Raw genomic sequence first — 20,898 nt, forward strand, 5'->3', positions numbered from 1 at the left:
GCAAAGGATAAATGGATTTGCAGCTCTAAAAATCGCTTTTAGTAGCTCTGCTACTAAATTTATTTCAAAATGGCAATCCATATACAACTATGATCAGCTGTTCTTTCATCTTTGCTGAGCTTTCAGCGTTGTTACGGGAAAGGATGAAGCTGATTGGTTAGTTCTTGTCACATGACCCGCGGTGCGCTTGCGGCTCTCTGAAAAGTTGAGATGTTTTTATCTCTATGCGTTGTAGACGCGCCTGGAAAAACGGGCGGCTCGCATCCACGTCGCTTCCATTATGAGCGCGCATACCGCGTGCCTACATTGGAAATAACGAACTTGAGCGCGCAAAAAAGGCGCGATATGTGAACGACCCCTTAAACAGTTCAGTAGTGCAAAGTTTACAGGTTACTCTTCTTTTTTGAAGGCTCAAAGTAAAGTACTCCCACATGCGGCTGAATGCTGCAGAGACGCTGTTCGGGAAGCACGTGACATAAAACGAGGCCAGCTATTGGCTATTCGCTACTTCTCCTGCTGTACTGGCTGAGTAAAACCTCCGGTGGCTCATTACTGCCACACTTTGGTCACCGCAGATTTGAAATATGCACGAAATGAGCCGCTTATGGCAAATAAAAGTTATTTAGCAACTAATCGATGACTAAATTCGTTGACAACTATTTTAATAATCAATTTTAATCGATTAAATCAATTAGTTGTTTCAGCTCTAGTCTCAAGGACAACCCTGGACAGCGAACGACTGGTACCAATCAGGTGTAAGCCTGGGGACTTCCTTGAAAGTGAAAATGGTGTCGACGGACGCCTCCACTTTGGGATGGGGAGCGCTGCTCGAGGGCAGACCGTTCTTTGGCCTGTGGTCAGAACGGAAAAGCTCCAACATATCAACTGTCCGGAAATGCTGGCAGTAGAGAACGGGCTGACGCGCTTTTGTCCCCGAAGCAAGGGCCACCACGTCTTAGTCCGTTCGGACAACATGTCTGTGGTGTCCTACATAAATCGCCAGGGCGGTCTCAGGTCCCGAAACCTGTACAGGTTGGCAGAACGCCTCCTGGTTTGGGCTCAGCGCAACTTGTGTTTGCTGAGAGCAGTTTATGTGCCTGGGCTACAGAATCTGGGTCCAGACAGACTGTCCAGAAACAACATTCCCACGGGCGAATGGTCTCTACACCCACAGACAGTCCAGCTGTTGTGGGAGAGATTTGGCAGGGCGGAAGTGGACCTCTTCGCGTCCCATGAAAACGCTCACTGCCCCGCGTTCTTTTCCAAGAACGGAAGCGCGCTGTCACAGAGGTGGCCGTGCTGCCCGCTCTATGCTTTCCCCCCCGTCTCCCTCCTTCCGCAGGTGATAAAACGGGTGAGGGAAACGAGATGCTCAGTACTGCTTGTAGCACCACTTTGGAAGAACCAACCATGGTTTCCAGATTTGATGTAGTTAGCAGACACTGCCCCGTGGCCAGTGCCGTTGAGGAGGGACCTGCTCTCGCAGGCCAGGGGCTCGATTTGGCACCCTCAACCGGAGTTGTGGTCCCTCCATGTGTGGGCGCTCAACAGTTACCCGCTGATCTCTCAGTGGGAGTGCTAAATACCATCACTCAGGCTAGAGCTCCGTCGACTCGACGGCTGTATGCCTCAAAGTGGTCAGTATTCTCCAGCTGGTGCACAGCTCGGGGACGTTCACCCCTTAGTGGTGAGGTGACGGAGGTTCTCTCCTTCCTACAGGAGCTGTTGGATAAGGGCAGAGCCCCCTCCACGCTCAAAGTTTATATGGCGGCTATAGCAGCGTTTTCTGAGACAACACTCGGTCAGTCAATAGGAAGAAACGATTTGGTCATCCGCTTCTTTAGGAGGAGCTAGGAGGCTGACCTCCGTCAGTCCCTGTATGGGACCTCTCGACGGTTTTGGAGGCCATGAAAGGTTCCCCTTTCGAGCCTATCCGAACGATTAGCCTCAAACATCTGTCATTCAAAACAGTGTTCTTGTTGGCTCTCGCTTCAGTGAAGCGTGTGGGTGACCTGCACGCGCTCTCGGTGAGCCCGAGGTGCTTGGAGTTTGGGCCTAATGACTCAAGGGTCATACTCAAACCTAGGCACGGTTATGTGCTGAAATCCCTCAACACGCCGTTTCGGGCTCAGGTTATTTCCCTGTCTGCCCTGTCGGTGTCAGGAGAGGATGGAGACCCGAGTCTTCTTTGCCCCGTTAGGGCTTTAAGAGCTTATGTGTCTCGCTCCGCTGTCTTCAGACAGACTGAGCAGCTGTTTGTCTCGTTCAGTGGACGTTCCAAGGGAATGGCTGTTTCGAGACAGAGCTTATCCAGATAGATAGTTGACGCAATAGCGTTAGCTTACGCTTCCAGGGGCCTTCAGTGCCCACTGGGAGTCAGAGCACACTCCACAAGAGGCGTCGCCTCGTCGTGGGCGTGGTCTAGTGGGATCTCCTTATAGGATATATGTATGGCGGCAGGATGGGCCTCGCCGTCTACATTTATCAGGTTCTATAACCTGGAGGTTCCCGCCCTGCAAGCAAAGCTGCTGTCGGTATAGTTGAATCAGGGTCCTGATTGGAACTCTGAGATCCCCCTCCTGTTCTAGGACTCTCTCTGAGTCCCTCTGGTGATTGTGCACTGTAAATTCTGGGCGTCGCTTCCAGGTTTATTGGTGTGTGATCCCTGTGCGCACGGCGCTTTACATTGGGTTCCCGTAGCGTCTTAGCTAAGACGCAGTACGAGAGAACTCTCGTAAGAGAACGTACTCAGTTACTAATGTACCCTCGGTTCTCTCTAGAAGATGGAACAAGTACTGTGTTCTCTGCCGTGCGTACGATTCACTCTGGTTCGCTTCGGCAATGAAATAAATCAGGTGAGTCAGCCTTTTCGAGCTCCCTTTATAGGGCTAGGCCACACCCATTTCGGCGGGAAGTGGCATGGAGGGCGCGAGCTCATTGGTCTGATGTTACATCAGCCTGCGCTCGATAGGCTTGTGCAGTTGCCGCAGAGCAGCCAATGAGCGAGTGAGCCGTCTCGCCTATGGCTGTGTGCTGCTGCAAATGCGCTTTACAATAATTCAAAATTAAGGATAATTTTTTGCTTCAGTGTTTCTTGAAAAGAGACTTTTCCTGTAGCGTCTTAGCTAAGACGCAGTACTCGTTCCCTCTTCTAGAGAGAACCGAGGTTACATTAGTAACCGAATATGTTTTCTTTACCAGGGAAATAATTCTTCGGTCATCCACCGCAGTTGTTTTCTGTGGTCTTCCGGGTCTTTTGGTGTTGCTGAGCTCACCGATGCGTTTTTTTTTTTTAAAGAATGTTCCAAACGGTTGATTTGGCCACACCTAATGTTTTTGCTATTTCTCTGATGGGTTTGTTTTGTTTCTTCAGCCAAATGATGGCTTGCTTCACTGATAGTGACAGCTCTTTGGATCTCATATTGAGAGTTGACATCAACAGATTCCAAATGCAAATGATCACATTTGAAATGAACTCTGGACCTTTTATCTGCTCCTTGTAAATGGGATAATGAGGGAATAGCACACACCTGGCCAAGGAACAGCTGAGCAGCCAATTGTCCCATTGCTTTTGGTCCCTTAAAAAGTGGGAGACACATACAAACTGTTGTAATTCCTACACCATTCACCTGATTTGGATGTAAATACCCTCAAATTAAAGCTGCAAGTCTGCAGTTAAAGCACATCTTGTTCGTTTAATTTCAAATCCATTGTGGTGGTGTATAGAGCCAAAAAGATTAGAATTGTGTCCATGTCCCAATATTTATGGACCTGACTGTGTGTATATATATATATATATATATATATATATATATATATATATATATATATATATATATATATATATATTAGTAATGGGCGATATAAACGATATGCGATATAAACGATACAAAATTGGCCTACGATAGAGATTCTAATTCTATTGCACTATCGCGATAATGCATGTTTGATGACGCAATCTACCCGCGAAATTTAGAGCAACGAGCTGCAGCCGGCTGCAACGCATCATCTTGAATAAACATGGCTGAAAGCGTCAGCGAAACAGAGGAGCTTGTGAAAAAGACTGGTGCAACATCTATTATTTGGACGTGGTTTGGTTTTAAGCCGTCCGACGAGCAGCAGCAAAATATACTCTGTAGAGTGTGTGGGGCAAAAGTTCCAGCTAAGAGAGGTAACACGACTAATCTGTTCTACCACCTCAAAACTAAACATGTCGTCGAATACCAGCATTGCCAGGCAATGCAGCCAACCGCAAAATCCAGTACGAAGAACGCAGGACAGAAAAAACAGGATCTGATCCAAACCTCAATCCAACAGTCATTTTCAAAAGGTACTCCTTATATTAGGAAGAGCCCACGATGGATTGAAATTACTAGGGCCACAACTGTTTACTTGTGTAAGGACATGGTCCCTTTTCAAACGGTAGAGAGACGCGGCTTTAAAGCCATGATCAGAGCTATTGATCCACGATATGAGGTGCCAAGCCGCAAATACTTCACAGAAACCGAGATGTCAAAATTGTATGCCGAGGTCGGCGAAAATGTTGAAAAAGAGCTGTGCGACTTGAAATACTTTGCTACTACAACGGACCTGTGGTCGAGCCGTACCATGGAGCCTTTCCTCAGTCTGACCATTCACTATATAACGGATGATTGGAATCTTGGCAGCCGGTGTTTGCAGACGTCGTACTTCCCCGCTGAACATACGGCCGAGGAGATCGCACAAGCACTCAAGGAAACGCTCGAGTCATGGGGTTTAAAAGAAGAACGCCAAGTTTGCATTACTACTGATAACGGAACGAACGTGGTCAAGGCAGCGTCTCTGAATGATTGGACCAGGCTGCAATGTTTTGGACACAGGCTGCACCTCGCCATCGGTAGGTTAAAACATTTTGTGCATATGCATAATATTAGTATTTTAATAATATTTATATATATAAACCCACTTGGTATTATGAATATTATATGAATTATTTTTGTTATATATATATATATATATATATATATATATATATATATATATATATATATATATATATATATATAACAAAAATAATTCATATAATATTCATATAATAGTGCATAATTATAATATTTTAACATTATACTGTAATATTTGCCTATATTACTGCACAGTAATGTTGCATTTGCGTTTAGAGATGTAGAATTTGCCTCTGATCAGTTGTGTACCCAATGCTATTTTAATGTTGCATTTGTGTTAAGTAATGTTCATTCAATCTTAATCAAGCATTTCAGTAGTTGTAATGATAGTTTTTCAGTGTGTGTGGGGAGAGAGAGAGATTATAGATGAAATTAACTAATAATATCTTACAAATTTGTCAACAGATAAAAGTGTTAAAGACCCCCGAATTGACCGTGCTGTTGGCGTATGCAAGAAAATTGTGAGTGTCTTTTCATACTCTTGGATCTTCCCTTTCATCGGCTCATCACAGAAACGCCAACAAGGTGGGGGTCACGCCAGATGATGATCCAGAGGGTGCTTGAACAAGAGAAGGCCCTATCACAGGTACTGAAAGCAGACAGGAAAACCAAACACCTGGTACCCACTTGGCAAGATACAGATGTCTTGGAATCTATAAGCAGGACCCTCGGCCCACTGCTGGAATTCACAGACGCGCTGTCTGGAGAAGATTATGTCAGTGTGTCATACATCAAACCCGTTCTCCATCTTTTCAACAACACTGTTCTTGCTGCAGCTGATGATGACACAGAGCTGACCAAGGACATGAAAAGAGTCATCCTAGAGTACTTAAACGAGAAGTACTCAGACCCAAAAACGGTTGACCTGCTGGATATGGCCTCCTTGATCGACCCACGGTTTAAAGATGCATATATAGCTGATGACCACCAGGAGTTCATCAAGACCAGAGCGGTAGCAGAAATTCTGTCACTGTTGGAGGTGCAAGCTGCTACGGTCAGAGAGCCACTGCCACACACAAGCACACAAGCTGCAGCTGTTGGTGCTGATGGTGCTGAAGCAGCTGTTGAGAGGCAATCGAAGAAGGTAAAACGGAGCCTGGGAAGCTTTTTCAAAAAGGCCTCCGATGGCACAGCTGCTCTCGCTGACAGAGAGGCCATCGAAGTGGAGCTAAAAAGTTACCTGCAGACAATGCAGGTTGATGGAGAGACTGACCCACTGGACTGGTGGCGGCTGCACCAAGCTAATTTTCCAAGGGTGGCTAGACTGGCCCAGAAATATCTCTGTATCCCGGCCACAAGTGCTCCTTCGGAAAGGGCATTTAGCTTTGGTGGCAACATTGTTACATGCCACAGGTCTCTGTTGAAGCCAGAGACTGTGGACAAGCTTGTGTTCCTGGCTAATAATCTTTAGGGCCTAACAAATGACAAATGGTGTGTATTAACAAAATCTCAGTGAGTGCCTGATTTTAGGATTCGTTGTTGTGTTGCTTTTTAACTGAGAACACACCAGACAGGTTTTCTGTTCTTTGCATATTTTGTGTCCTTTAAGAAAATAGGTAAAACTACATTTGCACTTTTTACAGTATGTATGGCATGGCACTACTGTAAAGAAACTTTTATACTTTAAAATTTTTCTTTAGTTGAACTATATGTCCCTTATACTGGAAGCATTTTATTTATTTTGTGCTTTCATTTAGCACTTTATAATGTTTTCATTTGAAGTATCTGTGCACTACACTTGGAAGAATTTTCTTTATTTAAAATAGCCATGCCTAATACTGGAAGTATATCCCTAATTCACAGTGTCCGTTCCTTTATTAACAAGACACCAGTTTTAATTTCATTAGGAGAACAAAATGTTTAAAACCAAATGCGTTACCTTAGGCTGCAGGTTTGAAATATGTTTTTATTTAAAGTATCTGTGCATTACACAATTTTATTTGACTAATTAATACTGGAAGTATTTTCAGTACAGTGTAAGACACCAGTTTTTTTGTTCTCTGCAACTTGGCATTTAAGAACCAAGGACTTAAAAGAAAAGTCTTTCTTTCTAAAAGGCACTACATTTAGTTTATTTATCTGCAATATTGTGTTTAATTACAGTTTTGCTTTTGCACAATAAATGTTCTCAAAACGACATACGTTTCTTTATTTCTTAAAAAAAAAAAAAAATTAGCAGTTTGGCTTTCCTAAGAGTCTATGTAACCTGTTCTGAAATGGTTCTATTATAATTTATATATCGCAATATATATCGTTATCGCAAGAGGCTGCAATGTATATCGCAATATGGATTTTAGGCCATATCGCCCATTCCTAATATATATTAGGGCTGGGATAAACGATTATTTTTTAAACGATTAATCTAGCGATTATTTTTTCGATGCATCGATTAATCTAACGATTAATTTTTCCTGACCGATTCGATTTCGCTTATCTCCCCATTAATTGACTACTAACGATTTATACATGTTGATTTACATATCTGAATGAAAAAAACATGAATTCCTTAACATTGCAATGTATGTTTATCTCTCTTAAAATTACAAAATAAAAGACTGACTAAGAATGCATTACTTTGCACTTGTATAGAGATAGCATTCAATAAAACCTTGAAGCCTTGAAAACACATAGCTTACTGAAACAAGCTTACTGAACACATAGGGTCTAGCTTACTGAAAAAAAGTTCTTCTTTCAGATGAAAATAACAACAACTTGATGTCTAGCATTCAATAAAAAAGTTCACCCAAAATACTTGTTTAGAGCAATTGAAAGAATACAGTAACCAATGTAAACTTTAGGGCTTTAAGCTAATACAGAGAGTGCTTTTCCAAAAAAAAAAAAAAAAAAATTAACAGTGGGAGCCAGCAGCCCGTCATGTAGAAAAAAAAATCTCCGAATGCTCCACGTGAAACTTTGGCGTTCCGCCCTTTTTCTATCGTGTCTAATGACTTTGGTTAATATGCACAAGGGAGGGAGAGAGCAAGAAGCGCTCGTGTAGTTTGAAGACTGTGAGTGCGCGAGCGCGCGTGAAACTTGGGTGTTTCGCCCTTTTTCTATCGTGTTTAATGATTTTGGTTATTATGCACGATGGAGCGAGAGAAAGAGGGAGAGAGAGAGCAAGAAGCGCTAGTGTTGTTTGAAGACTGTGAGTGGAAATAATGAACTTGAGCGCGCAAAAGACGCGATATGTGAACGGCCCCTAACAAGTGATTGATGAGTAACATACTCACGGCACACTGTAATGATGTAATGATGTAAGACGTGAGGGGCACTGAGGTATTATGGGCAGTTCACCATATTAATAAAAATGTTTTAGTTTTTTTTTTTTTTAGAAGTTAAAAGAAGCCCTGTTCGTGTTCGGAGGCTATTCCGGTGGATCTCTTGGGGAAAAATGTATTCCATCTTTTGGACTCATCAATTTCTAATGATGCAATCACGAAGCTCGCCTTTTGAGGACGCCACGGACATTTAAGAAAAACTTTTTAACTTCAGACTTCAGTTTTCCGCAAACAACGCATGTATTTTGCCTTTTCTAGCAGCTATTTTATTAATCGTACATCGGTTTTACTCTTTTTCCGTTTTCGGATTGTTGCTTCAACTAAGAAACGTCATAACACACAGGTAAGAACTCCATAGTTGTATTGCAAATTAGTAGCAGCTTATTCATTGAGGAACGATCGTAAGTTTTTTCATTTTAATTTTTTTTTTTAGTGTTTTGCTTTGTTACCGAAATTGGTACCAAGAACCATAGATTTTCACTGGTATCGGTACCGAATACTGCAATTTTGGTACCGTGACAACACTAGTGCTGTCTTTATAAATAAACCACAGATTTGAGTTTTATACAACTATTTTAAAAATGATCCGAATAAATGGTGGTTGAAATCACAATGCTGTGTGAACTCAACCAATGTTTAGCGCTCAAGTCCCGTCCCCAAAAGTTCCAGAACTTTGAAAAAGTACTACCTTGCCAGCAGAGACTTTCTGAGGGGCATTTTTTTACCAGAACTTTATTTATGCCGCGTTTCCACTAGTGTTGTCACGGTACCAAAATTTCAGTATTCGGTACCGATACCAGCGAAAATCCACGGTTCTCTGTACCAATTTCGGTACCAAACCAAAACAGAAAAATATGCTAATAAAAAAAAAGTTACTTTTTAGCACTAAAAAAATAAAACCAATGCCATTCTTTATACTTATTTACAATTGTGTTTAAAGTTTTTCTACAAGTTATATAATTATGAAAAACAGTAAACAAGTTTCACCCAAATTTAATTTGTCTTTTCATTTATGAAATTTAAACATGTTATTTTTGGTAAATAAAGGGGATTTACTATTAAAATTAAAACATGGAAGAAATATGGTGATTTATTTCTTATAAAAAGTATAGATTCATACATTTTTTCAACAGTAGTAGCAGTATCACATACATTTTACTAAATAATAGTAATATTTCTAGCACAATGCCTTCATGTAAAAATTAACTTTTAGGCCTAATGAATGCATATTTGTCATTTTAACTGAACTTAAGACTGGTGGTGATGCTTAAGATATTTTTGGTCATTGAGGGTTTCTGTGAAAAAATAGTAATAGATCATATTAATTATTTTTAAAAGATAATACTACTACTAATTCTACTATCATATTAATGTATATACAATGCACTATGAATTGATGAGCTGCTGGGTTCATGAATATTAATCACGTTGTCTGTGTCCGGTCAAAGTGATTTGCTGAAATCAAAACAGGGACAGTACCAGATCAGCACCAGCCAATGAAATTGCCATTTGCCATTAGCTCCGCCCACTACCGGAGAACCGGTATGTCTTCTGCTTGTTTGAAAATGAATATGAATAATTCTAAATGAACTCCATTATTTTGACAGGAGAAGACAACAAAGAATAGTTTACATATAGCATGTCGATTCAGCGTGGTAAGATTCTCGCTCTCTCTCTCTTTGCATGTTTGAGAAACAGCGCTATCAGTAAAGCGACGGTGAGTCTTGCGCCTTCACAAAGAGTTTACAGAGCATCTGCGCTGTGCGTCCATTGAGATGAACTGAAAAGTTCAGATCGCTTGATGGAGAGAGAACTCTGAAGCTCAGATGCTGAAATTAATGCAAGCGTCATGCGCTTCAGTCTATAGTAAACAAACCCGCACGTCTCTGCCATTCATTAATTCACACAGAGACGCGCAGAACATGGATTCATATTTCAAACAACTTTTGCGGCTTAACAGTAACAGATACTGGTCCATATGGAGATTTGATTTGATTAATTTATGCTTACTTTAACAAATTCCATGACTGTCCATATTAAAATGTAAGTTTCATTTTCATGACTGGATTTTGAGATTACGTCCTCGTTTTCTGCTTCGCGGAAATCATAGCGATGAACCGGGTTTGAACGGGACCTCTGTACTACCGGTACTTAAAGAAACCTGGTACCGTCACATTTAAAAAATTTTAGTACCGACATGGTACTAAAGTACCGGGTCTTTTGACAACACCAGTTTCCACCGAAATCACCTGGAACATTTGTACCAGGAACTTTTTCCCCCCCAGACCTGTTGCCACCACTGTCTAAAGTACCGGGAAGATTAGGCAAATTGACTGGTGACGTAGGTCTGAACGCTTTTCTCAATACAAAATACGCTGATTTTGGACGTGCATCCTCGGTAGTTCAGACTTTGCGCATTTGACTCGGGAGTGTGATGTCCGCAACGACGCAAATCCGGTAATTCAGCAAACAGCAGAGTACTTGATAACATCAGTCAGTTCGCCTTGGATACTGCAATTTTCCTCACTGTAGAATTTTACAAGAGTAAAAAAATAATTGGTTGGTCTTAACGCAAATTTACAATCGGCAAGTCGGTCGGACTAAAAGCAAAAAATAAAATAAAAAATTGAGTCGGTGCTAAATTGACAGGGTCGGTCGGGTTACGGCAAACAAGAATATTTTTAAGGATGGCCTAACTGTGGCATTGCAGCTCAGGCTAACCCTGGCTGCAGCTCAGAGCGGGGAGAAGGCTAGGCGAGACAACATGTCAGCCGTGTGGAACTATTTCAAAGTGAATGAAGACGACAAAAAGTCGGACTGCAAATTGTGCTCAGCGAAATTGTCCAGAGGAGGCTCAAAATGTAGCGCATTGAACACAAGTAATTTAATCAAGCACCTAAAATCCCAACATGACAATGAGTACAAAGAGTTTACCCACGCTTCTAAACCAACACAACCCACGCTGCAGCAAACTCTTGCAAGACGAGAGAAAATGTCCAGAGACAATCCACGTGCTGTGAAAATAACACAGGCAATTATCGAGTACATTGCATTGAGTGACCAGCCACTCTCGGAGGTAGAAAATGTGGGTTTACTGCATCTCCTCTATGTTTTGGAGCCCAGATATGATGTCCCAAGCCGCCGCTACATGACTGACACAGAGCTGCCTAAACTACACGACTCCGTGAAAAAACATATCCACAGCCTACTGCAAGTCTCCTCTGCGTTTAGTTTCACCACCGATATTTGGACAAGCAGTGTTAGCCCCTTGTCACTAATTAGCCTAACCTCCCAGTGGATAGACGAGAGTTTCACGCCGCAACGAGCCATATTACATGCGAAACAATTCTGCGGCTCGCACACCAGCCAGGCTATAGCGCATGTGTTTGAGGAAATGCTCCAGACATGGGGTATACCTAAAACATCAGTACATGTTGTGCTTCGTGACAATGCCAAAAACATGATTAAAGCCATGGATGACGCAGGGCTCCCAAGTCTGCCGTGTGTCGCGCACATGCTCCAACTGGCTGTTCACGAGGGCTTATTAGCACAGAGGAGCATAGCTGATGCTATAGCAGTGGGGCGGAAAATAGTTGGGCATTTTAAACATTCCGCCTTAGCCTACTCCTGCCTCGAGGACATTCAGGGACAGCTCAACCAGCCAATAAAGAGACTGCAACAGGACGTACAGACACGCTGGAACAGCACGTATTACATGCTCCAGTCCCTCACTGAGCAAAAGCAAGTGCTGGGGGTGTATGTGTCCGAGCATGAACTCCCTGTCTATCTCACCGCTCACCAATGGGCTCTTATGGAGAAGACTGTTGCCATCCTCGCCCCCTTTGAGGAACTAACTAAAAAAGTGAGCAGCTACGACGCACTAGCCTCTGATGTCATCCCAGCTGTGACTGTGCTAGTGAGACTTCTAAACAGAGAAACAGACGAGGACCACGGCATCAAGACAATGAAAGCAACCTTACTGGAAGCTGTCAAGAAGCGCTTCAGTGACGTCGAGACCAATCCACTGTACTTAATCTCCACCATACTTGACCCAAGGTAAAGTCTGTGTGCTATTATGACTTTAGTACTACAGTACTAAATGTAAGATTCATTTCCGTCTGAAATATTATATTATATTTTTGTACTAAATACACAAAAACAAATACAACTAAAATACACAAATACAAATGTATGCAATGTATATAATATGAAATATATTTCCCTTATTACTACCAGAAAGCCAAATGGCTGGCATTTATGACAGTGGTTTAGGGGAAACTAAAATCTGTCCTATTTTTCCACATATTAATACATTCATGAATTTTGTTCAGGTATAAAGATCGCTTCTTCTCCAACAACACTGCTCCGGAGGCCAAGCTGCACCTGAAGCAGGAGCTGCAGATGATGTCCAGAGCTGAGGCAGAGGAGAGTCGGGCAGAAGCTGCAGAACCTCCTGCTAAACTGTTCCTCAAGGCCCAGGCCAGCACTAGGGCTGTCAAAATTGCTCAAAATTGACGTTCGAATATTCTAGAGCTGGAACAACGAATCGATTTAAACGATTAAAATCGATTATTAAAATAGTTGTCAACTAATTTAGTCATCGATTCGTTTCTAAATAACTTTTATTTGCCGTAAGCGGCTCATTTCGTGCATATTTCAAATCTGCGGTGACCAAAGTGTGGCAGTAATGAGCCACCGGAGGTTTTACTCAGCCAGTACAACAGGAGAAGTAGCGAATAGCCAATAGCTGGCCTTGTTTTATGTCACGTGCTTCCCGAGCAGCGTCTCTGCAGCCATAGACATCATATGATGTCTATGTCTGCAGCATTCAGCGTGATGTGGAAGTACTTTACATTGAACCTTTAAAAAAGAAGAGTAACCTGTAAACTCTGCACTACTGCACTGTTTAAGGGGACGTTCACATATCGCGTCTTTTGCGCGCTCAAGTTCGTTATTTCCAACACCGCATCGAGTTAAAAACATTTAAACTTTTCAGAATGCCGCAACCGCACCGCGGGTCATGTCACAAGAACTAACCAATCAGCTTCATCCTTTCCCGTAACAACGTTAAAAGCTCAGTCAAGATGAAAGGAACAGCTGATCATAGTTGTATATGGATTTCCATTTTGAAATAAACTTAGTAGCAGAGCTACTGCAAGCGATTTATTTGAGCTGCAAATCCATTTATCCTTTGCTGAAATTTCTGCGTCTTCAAGGAGAGAGCACGTCATGGTTACTTAGCAAAGGCAGACGCCTCAGGGGCGCTTCTGCGCGAGCGCTTTGGAAAGAAGGAGAAAGCGGTGCGCCTAGCGTTTTCCACGCGTTTTTAGGCGCGATTTGTGAAAGGCCCCTAAGACTTTAATTTGTGCAGATTCTCCAGTACAATGTTGTTTGCAAATGTTTAGTCGTAAAAGCTGATAACATTGCTTTTTAACAGTTAACATTTAAAGCTTTACAAACATGTTCTGGGATCAGTTTGTCGTTTACCAGTTCAAAATTCAGTCGTGCAGCCTAATTATGACTGAATGAGAGAGGTAAATGTAGATATTTGAAATGCACTTTTTTTTCTAAGTATTCACTGCTCTTTTTCACACAGCAGGTTTTTTGTGTGTGTCCTATTTTCTTTTTCTGGACAACCTTCTGATGGATTTTACTTTAAATTGTGAGTTCCATTCAGGTTTCATGCCATTGGCACTTTTTTTGAAGGATTGTTTACAATTTCACAGCAAAAGCTATAAAGCTGTTTCCCAGTAAATAATAAAATACAATGCACTGCAATTTTATTCTGTTTTATCCTTATTCTTCGTGAAAATATGTTCTGAAAGATTCCTTAATAAGCTTTGTTCAGGATGTTAAACTACTTTAGGAGCTCTAAGGACTGCCATGGTGAAAACATTATTTGAAATCTCCTTGTGAAATTTGCTAGAGTATGGGTCAGTGTTCTGATTGCAGAAGAGTTCGACAAAGGATTACTAACACAATAAAACAACTCCAGGTATATTTTTGACGAGGATATGACAGTGCAAAATGGTTAAAATCTCTTAAATCTATGCTGAATGATAAAGACCATTTATTAATAATTTACTTGGGGAAAAAATGGGAAAAAAATAAAATATAAGTACATAAACCGATTAATCGATTAATCGTAAAAATAATCGACAGATTAATCGATTATCAAAATAATCGTTAGTTGCAGCCCTAGAATATTCCCTCTAAAAATAAATGAATATTCGAACTATTCGAACATCTGGTAGCGCATGTTGTCAATGACGCGCATTACGTCAATAATAGGACAAAATAATACAAAGAGACATAACTACTTGTATAGATAGTCTATTTAATTTTAAACATATATGACAACGTATTACCTACACAAAAACAAGGAAATCAACTAATGGCCAAGACTGCAGACCTCACGCTCTCTCACCCTCACGTTCTCTGCGCATAATGGTTTAAATGAACAAACAAATTTTTGTGCAAGCAATTTAAAGTCGCGACTGTTGTCCCAAATACAGCAGGCTTCATTTAGTGATTGAAACAAATATTATTAATATTAATTGAAGTTTTACAGCATATAGAACTGACATTGAATGCTCAGAGCGAGCTGTGCTGTGGTAAACATGGAACTTTTCCTTGACATGAAACGATAAATAATCAAACCTCGGATCCATTGCTTGACAGAACTCCCCGAAGCGTGCCCCATCCGCGATACTGATCGGTCTCATGTCCTTAAAAATGAACGAAATTATTTTATCCGTTATGGCCTCTTGTCATGTTGCAAAGTGCTTGCGGCGGGCGATGCAAAGTAACGTTAAGTGTAAAGACGTGACTGTTTAGCTGGAGTTCCACACATTATGCCATGCTCATTTGGGTGCACATTTTTGAGATGTGACCTCATGTTGCTAGTTGTCGAATGGTATGCTAACTGTATCTTAAATAGCTTGCATACAACAATCTCGCGGGTCAACAATTTTACCTCATTTTCTCTGCTGCGGTCGAGTTGGGCTCTGCACTTGCTGCCATCTTCCATGAAGACGCGTCAACTTTCAGCAGTGATGCTGTGCCAGACAGTGCAACTCCTGTGACCTGTCCCTGAACCCTCAGGCGCACTAGCGCGCCCACTCGCACAGCAGGCCTTTTTTTCCACATTTTTTTTTTATTCGAATATTCATTTTCACCTTCGAAATTCGTTTTTTTAAAACTATTCGAATACATATTCGAATTTAGAATATTCGTTGACAGCCCTAGCCAGCACTAGCATTAGTCTGGACACTGTATTTGAAGAAATCGCTAAGGAGCAGCCCCAGGCAGCACAGCTGCTGGCAGCAGGTGCTGCCATTGAGCTCGACACATACCTCGGAGAGGCCCCAAGCCCTCGTGAAGACAGTCCTCTGAAGTACTGGGGTGTCAACAAAATTAGGTACCCCACTTTGGCTAAAATGGCCCAGAAATACCTCTCAGCCCCATGTAGCAGTGTGGAAAGTGAAAGGCTTTTTAGCTCAGTGTCACACATTATAGATGAAAACAGAATCAGGCTGACTGTTGATAATGCAGAAAAGCTACTTTTCTTAAAAAAAAACCTGCCATTCACTTTTTCTAAATAGGCTCCATTAAGTGAGTCGTCTTAGACTTGATGTTAATATCTACCTCAGTTGCACTATCTGCCGCAGTTCTATGTTGGTGGATGTTGTTAGTTTATTCAAATATTGTGCACTAAATAGCAAAGATGTTTATTAATGCCCCTTGTGTTGTCCAAAGCGGCAGAGTTTACAACAAACTGAAAAAAATACTTGAGTTACACTGTCACTGTTTAATTTTTTTTTTATAATCATTTATTCTGTAATATTTTGCATACAACATGCTTTTCATTTTAAATAAATGTTCTTAATTCCAAACTAGTCCCTTGTTTTTTTGTTAAATTTATATGACTAAAGCTGTTACCTGTAAATTGAAATCATGTTTTTTTATTAAGTACTCGGTATCGGCGAGTACTGAAATGCAAGTACTCGTACTCCAAAAAAGTGGTATTGGTGCATCCCTAATCATTAGCATGTGTTTTTAAGTCCTGTCAGTTTGACAGGGCAGAGTGAGAGAGAGCGTGCGCGCGCGAGAGAAAGACAGCATGAGAGTGAGAGAGAGCGCGCGCGCGAGAAAGAGAGAGAGCGCGAGAAAGAGCGCTGCGCGAGAGAGAGAGAGCGCGAGAGAGAGACCGCGCGAGACCGTCTTCAAACAACACAAGCGTTGGCTTTGCTGTCTCTCCCTCGCGCATATTAATCAATTGACACTATGGTGTCGGTTTAAATCATTTAAAATGATAATGTAAGTGTGCTCACCCCATTTTTGTTTGTAAGAAAAAAATTTGATTAGATTTCATATTGAAATATATATATATAACAGAAAAATAAAATATCGCAATGTCATTTTTTTCCAATATCGTGCAGCCCTAACTAGATATATAAGCTCAAACATAAAAACAAAAATAAAAATATTAAAAACATTTTTTAAATGTATTAAAAAATTGTTGTTGTAGGATATTATTTTAGAAACCTAGTGTAGTTAAAGAAATACCTTATATCTGCAGACGATCTATGTCCGTTTGTGGATGGAGACTTCATAGCGGCCAAAACTATGTATTTTGCGTGCTTCACATTATAGTGCGAAGTGCATAAAAATAATAACAAGGCGGCAGACTGAATTTATCCATGGTGATTCTCACGTAGTCCTTCTACGTCATCACCACATAGTGAGTGTTATAAGTGAACAGTCTTTAAGAGAAGGACTATGTGAGAACTATTATGGATGATAAGTTCACTCTGCCGCCTTGTTATTATTTTGTCTTTACTTTATTTGTAACACGAGAAAGAGTTAATCTTTCACGAATGAGAATAGCACGTTGTCGTGTAGCAGCCATTAAATGTGTTGGACACCAACTCCTCATTCTCGGTCTCTTTCATTTCATGGATTTAACGAGTTATCTGAGTCAAAGCGGACAACTTCAGCAACTAAAACAACTACTATAATCCTCCTGCGTGCGGTGTGTGTGTGAAATGCGGTGCTGAAGTGAAATAGCTGGGCAGTTTGATAGCCGAATTATAAGCCACCTAATAAAAAAATAATAGTTATTATTATGATCTAATACATCAATAGGAAAATTAGCCTAATATCATCTTCACTATCGACAGAGAAATCTGCTTATGTGGATATCTCTGACTATCATCGATACACGATACTATCGTCACAACCCTACTACATTAGGCCTTTATTCATCCCTCGGAGCCATGTGAGGCACTTTTTATTACAGATGCGCATGCTTTATTTGACTACTTTTGGACTAAAAACACCCTCCTACTCCAACATTTATCATTTATGTTTTGTGAACACATGTTCTGTATGTGTATCGTTGCCTTATTTTAGTGACTTAAAAAAAAAGAATTTCACTAACCATAAATAAACGTTGTTTTTTCAAAAACACAAACATGTAGGCTACGTCCATGCAGCACAGCATATTATTGTTGCACAGATTGTGCCGATTACAGTGTTATCACAAGTTATTAATATGCTTATACACACACACACACACACATACACACATTAAAATTCTCCAGGCCTCAAAAATACCCAGAAAAAAAAGCTTTGTAAGCCTAATGTACCACAAATAGTCATTTAAGATGAATGAAGAATAAACACCAACCTCCTTGTTCCTCGTGTTTTATTCTCATAGTTTCTGGTTCCTCATCTTTTATTCTCCAGGTTTCTGTTTCCTCTTGTTTTATTGTGCAGGTTTCTGGTTCCTCGTGTTTTATTCTCAAAGTTTCTGGTTCCTCATCTTTTATTCTCCAGGTTTCTGTTTCCTCTTGTTTTATTGTGCAGGTTTCTGGTTCCTCGTGTTTTATTTCTGGTTCCTCGTGTTTTATTGTGAAGGTTTCTGGTTCACTCGTGTTCTCTTCTCTCTCCTCTTTCACAAACTCCATCTTCACAGCAGCAGATCTCAGTTCAGATGATAAACTCCTCCAGATATTCCTGCTCGCTTCAGAACTTAGTCACGATGTGAAGACGAGAATATTACAGGTATTTACTGAACTGATAACATTTTTTATATATATATCTATATACATAGAAACATATCTAACCGTTTGCATTAAGGCAGCATACCGACATAACAACAACAGAGAGCGTGGTGAAACACTTCTTCCTCTGAGGTTTAATGGTGTTTGTCAAACAAAAGTATGTGTTTAGCGCCTCCCGCTGGACTGGAGTGTAAATCTGCAGACCAGAGGGTGACACGGGAGTGGATTTCCACGTCCCACTCCCGCAAAAAAAAATCCCATCCCGTTCCCGCCCACTCCCGGACTGTATATTTTTTGTCTGGAATCTGTCAGTTACAGTAAAAGAAAATACAGTAGGCTACAGATCACAGCATGCCAACTTTAGTAAAATATATATTTTTTAAATGTGTATATATATATATATATATATATGTATATATATATATATATATATATATATATATATATATTGCACACACATTAAATTTCATGTAAATCAACCTGGGTCACGCTCAAGTTCATATGACCCAGACAGCAGAAACTGCATCTTGTTTGCTTTAGCCTAATTATTTTACAGAAGCACTGCGTTTCATTGTTATTCGGACTGCACACAAATAAACGTCAAAAGATTGATTACTTTTATCTGTATGACCAAAAATGACAGAGTATTTTGACAGCAACCCAGCCAACATGTCCATGTGAGCCCCACATTGGATTTATCTGGGCTATGTGGGTGTCAACTGGGCATGGGCTCAGAGTGGGCACTTTGATGGGCTGAATGTGGGCCCCAGCTTGGATACAGTTATGGGCCCCAGTTAGGCTGCCCATTATTGTTTATTTGTGGGTCCCAGATGGGCCACATTTGGGCTATGTTAGGATATATTTATAGTTATATAATTATCGGTAGCTACATAACCATAACAATTACATTTATTTAATTGTATGTATTTCATGTTTTATATAATTTAGGGTTATATAATAATGTAACAATACAAGATTATTTATTTTATGAATAATCCTATTTTATTTTATTTATAAGTATCTCAAAGGGTTTTTTCTTCTTATAATCTAAGCACTTGTGTTATGCGGTCATTGGGTCATGCGATGATTGACGTGCGTGTCTTCCCGCCCCTTCTCATTCAAAAAAAAAAAAAAAACGGTTGCTATTCTCCACTTCAACACGGTCTGCGCCTGCGTGTCAATGGATAAACTTTTTTAAACTATCAAGGTAAGATAATTATATTTCACTTTATATTAGCTGCTTATATATAATTGGATGTACATATTTTTTTTTTTAATATTTGAAAATACAGTTATGGCAGAGTCACTAATGAAACTTGACGAAGCCAGTCGGGATTGAACTGTCGTAGCTGAAGGGTTAACATTAACGTTGTAGAAAAAATTTAAATGTTGGCAGTTTACTTAGCAAATGTAGGATGTTTTATTTATACATTCATGGGGCAGAGGCTTAAAACAAGTTTCAATGCTTTTGAATGTTTCTGCGTGTAACTCAAACACCCATATAACATTTTCACTTCAATAAAAACGCTTTTGTGAGCGCATACAGGCACGTCTGCTTCATAATAGATTAAAAATGCTATCTTTGTGGGCAAACGTGTCGGATTTGCCAGTGGATAATAAATGGTGTAAATATAAAAGTTTGAAGTTCTTCTTTATGGCGAGGACTTTTCCCGTCTGCCTCACGATGGTCAGCCGGTCAGTCAGCTCCACTGCGGGAGGGATCTGCTGGTTAGCACGGCTTAATTGATAAAACAAACGAGACGACTCCAGGTGTTTTAACGACAGTTACTTTATTTGTTCACCGAACGGGCCTTTTACCGCCAATAGCTGAATAAATACTTCCCTGTCAAACATCAAATATATATCTGTGTCATCTTCATTTCCCCCTCTTTGACCCTCGATCACGACAGAGACTCTCACACCATTTGTTTCAGTGAGATTTCAGTTGGTTTGCTAGGTGCGTCCGCTACGATTGAAAATGGACGGTGGGCAAGCTAAACGTGAAATTGTTTCTTTGGTGGGGAGAGGACAAGAGCTGCGAAAATGTACATTTCTATTTAATTTATGCTTCTCACAGTATTACAGTCTTAATGAAATGAATATTATGTTATTACAAAATTGATAAATAAATTACCTTTTGTTGAATAAATGCTCTGAAATGGGAATATTTAAACATCAGTTGTGGGCTATGACCACTTGGCCACTATGACCACCAAATACATGGTGAACTACTGTATTTATTACAGTATTTTTATTATCTGACATGAATTTTACAGTAATATTATTTATTTTCTTAAGCAAAATGAACTTCAAATGCAGCCAAAAATCTAACACCTCAAACTAAAAAAGTTATTTTAGTTTTACAATATAACTGTATAAAAAACTGCAACAAATAAGTCTAGGAATATAAAAAATGATATATTAATCAGATAATCTCTTTACAACAAAACAAGTAAAAAACAAGGAACCGTCGAGGCATAATTATTATTATTAATAGAGACAAATTATTTTTACTACATGGACATAGCTAAATCTACTGTAGTCTACAACAGTAGCTTAATATATTGTCAATTTACTCACGTTAAAACGAACAGTTTTCTCAAATGAAACGGT

General features: G+C 40.3%; 1 protein-coding gene, 1 long non-coding RNA gene and 1 pseudogene across 5 annotated transcripts in view; 1 reads left to right on the forward strand and 2 right to left on the reverse strand.

Annotated features, from left to right (window-relative positions):
* The window catches only part of LOC132153426 (uncharacterized), a 189,937-nt gene extending 171,732 nt beyond the window's left edge, over window positions 1-18,205 (forward strand). The window contains exon 3 of the long non-coding RNA XR_009436794.1: window positions 18,089-18,205. This is a non-coding gene — a long non-coding RNA (uncharacterized LOC132153426). The remainder of the gene's footprint in view (window positions 1-18,088) is intronic.
* LOC132148387 (zinc finger protein 883-like) overlaps window positions 1-18,258 on the reverse strand; it is a 203,032-nt gene extending 184,774 nt beyond the window's left edge. For all 4 annotated transcript variants that reach the window (XM_059557208.1, XM_059557338.1, XM_059557163.1 and 1 more), the window contains exon 1: window positions 17,910-18,258. In XM_059557208.1, coding sequence (XP_059413191.1) covers window positions 17,910-18,189 — 280 coding nt within the window. In that variant the 5' untranslated portion in view covers window positions 18,190-18,258. The remainder of the gene's footprint in view (window positions 1-17,909) is intronic.
* Window positions 1-20,898, reverse strand: part of LOC132146673 (zinc finger protein 501-like) — a 306,725-nt pseudogene that overhangs the window by 185,345 nt on the left and 100,482 nt on the right.

The sequence above is a fragment of the Carassius carassius genome, chromosome 1, assembly GCF_963082965.1.
Source record: "Carassius carassius chromosome 1, fCarCar2.1, whole genome shotgun sequence".
Classification (NCBI taxonomy): domain Eukaryota; kingdom Metazoa; phylum Chordata; class Actinopteri; order Cypriniformes; family Cyprinidae; genus Carassius; species Carassius carassius.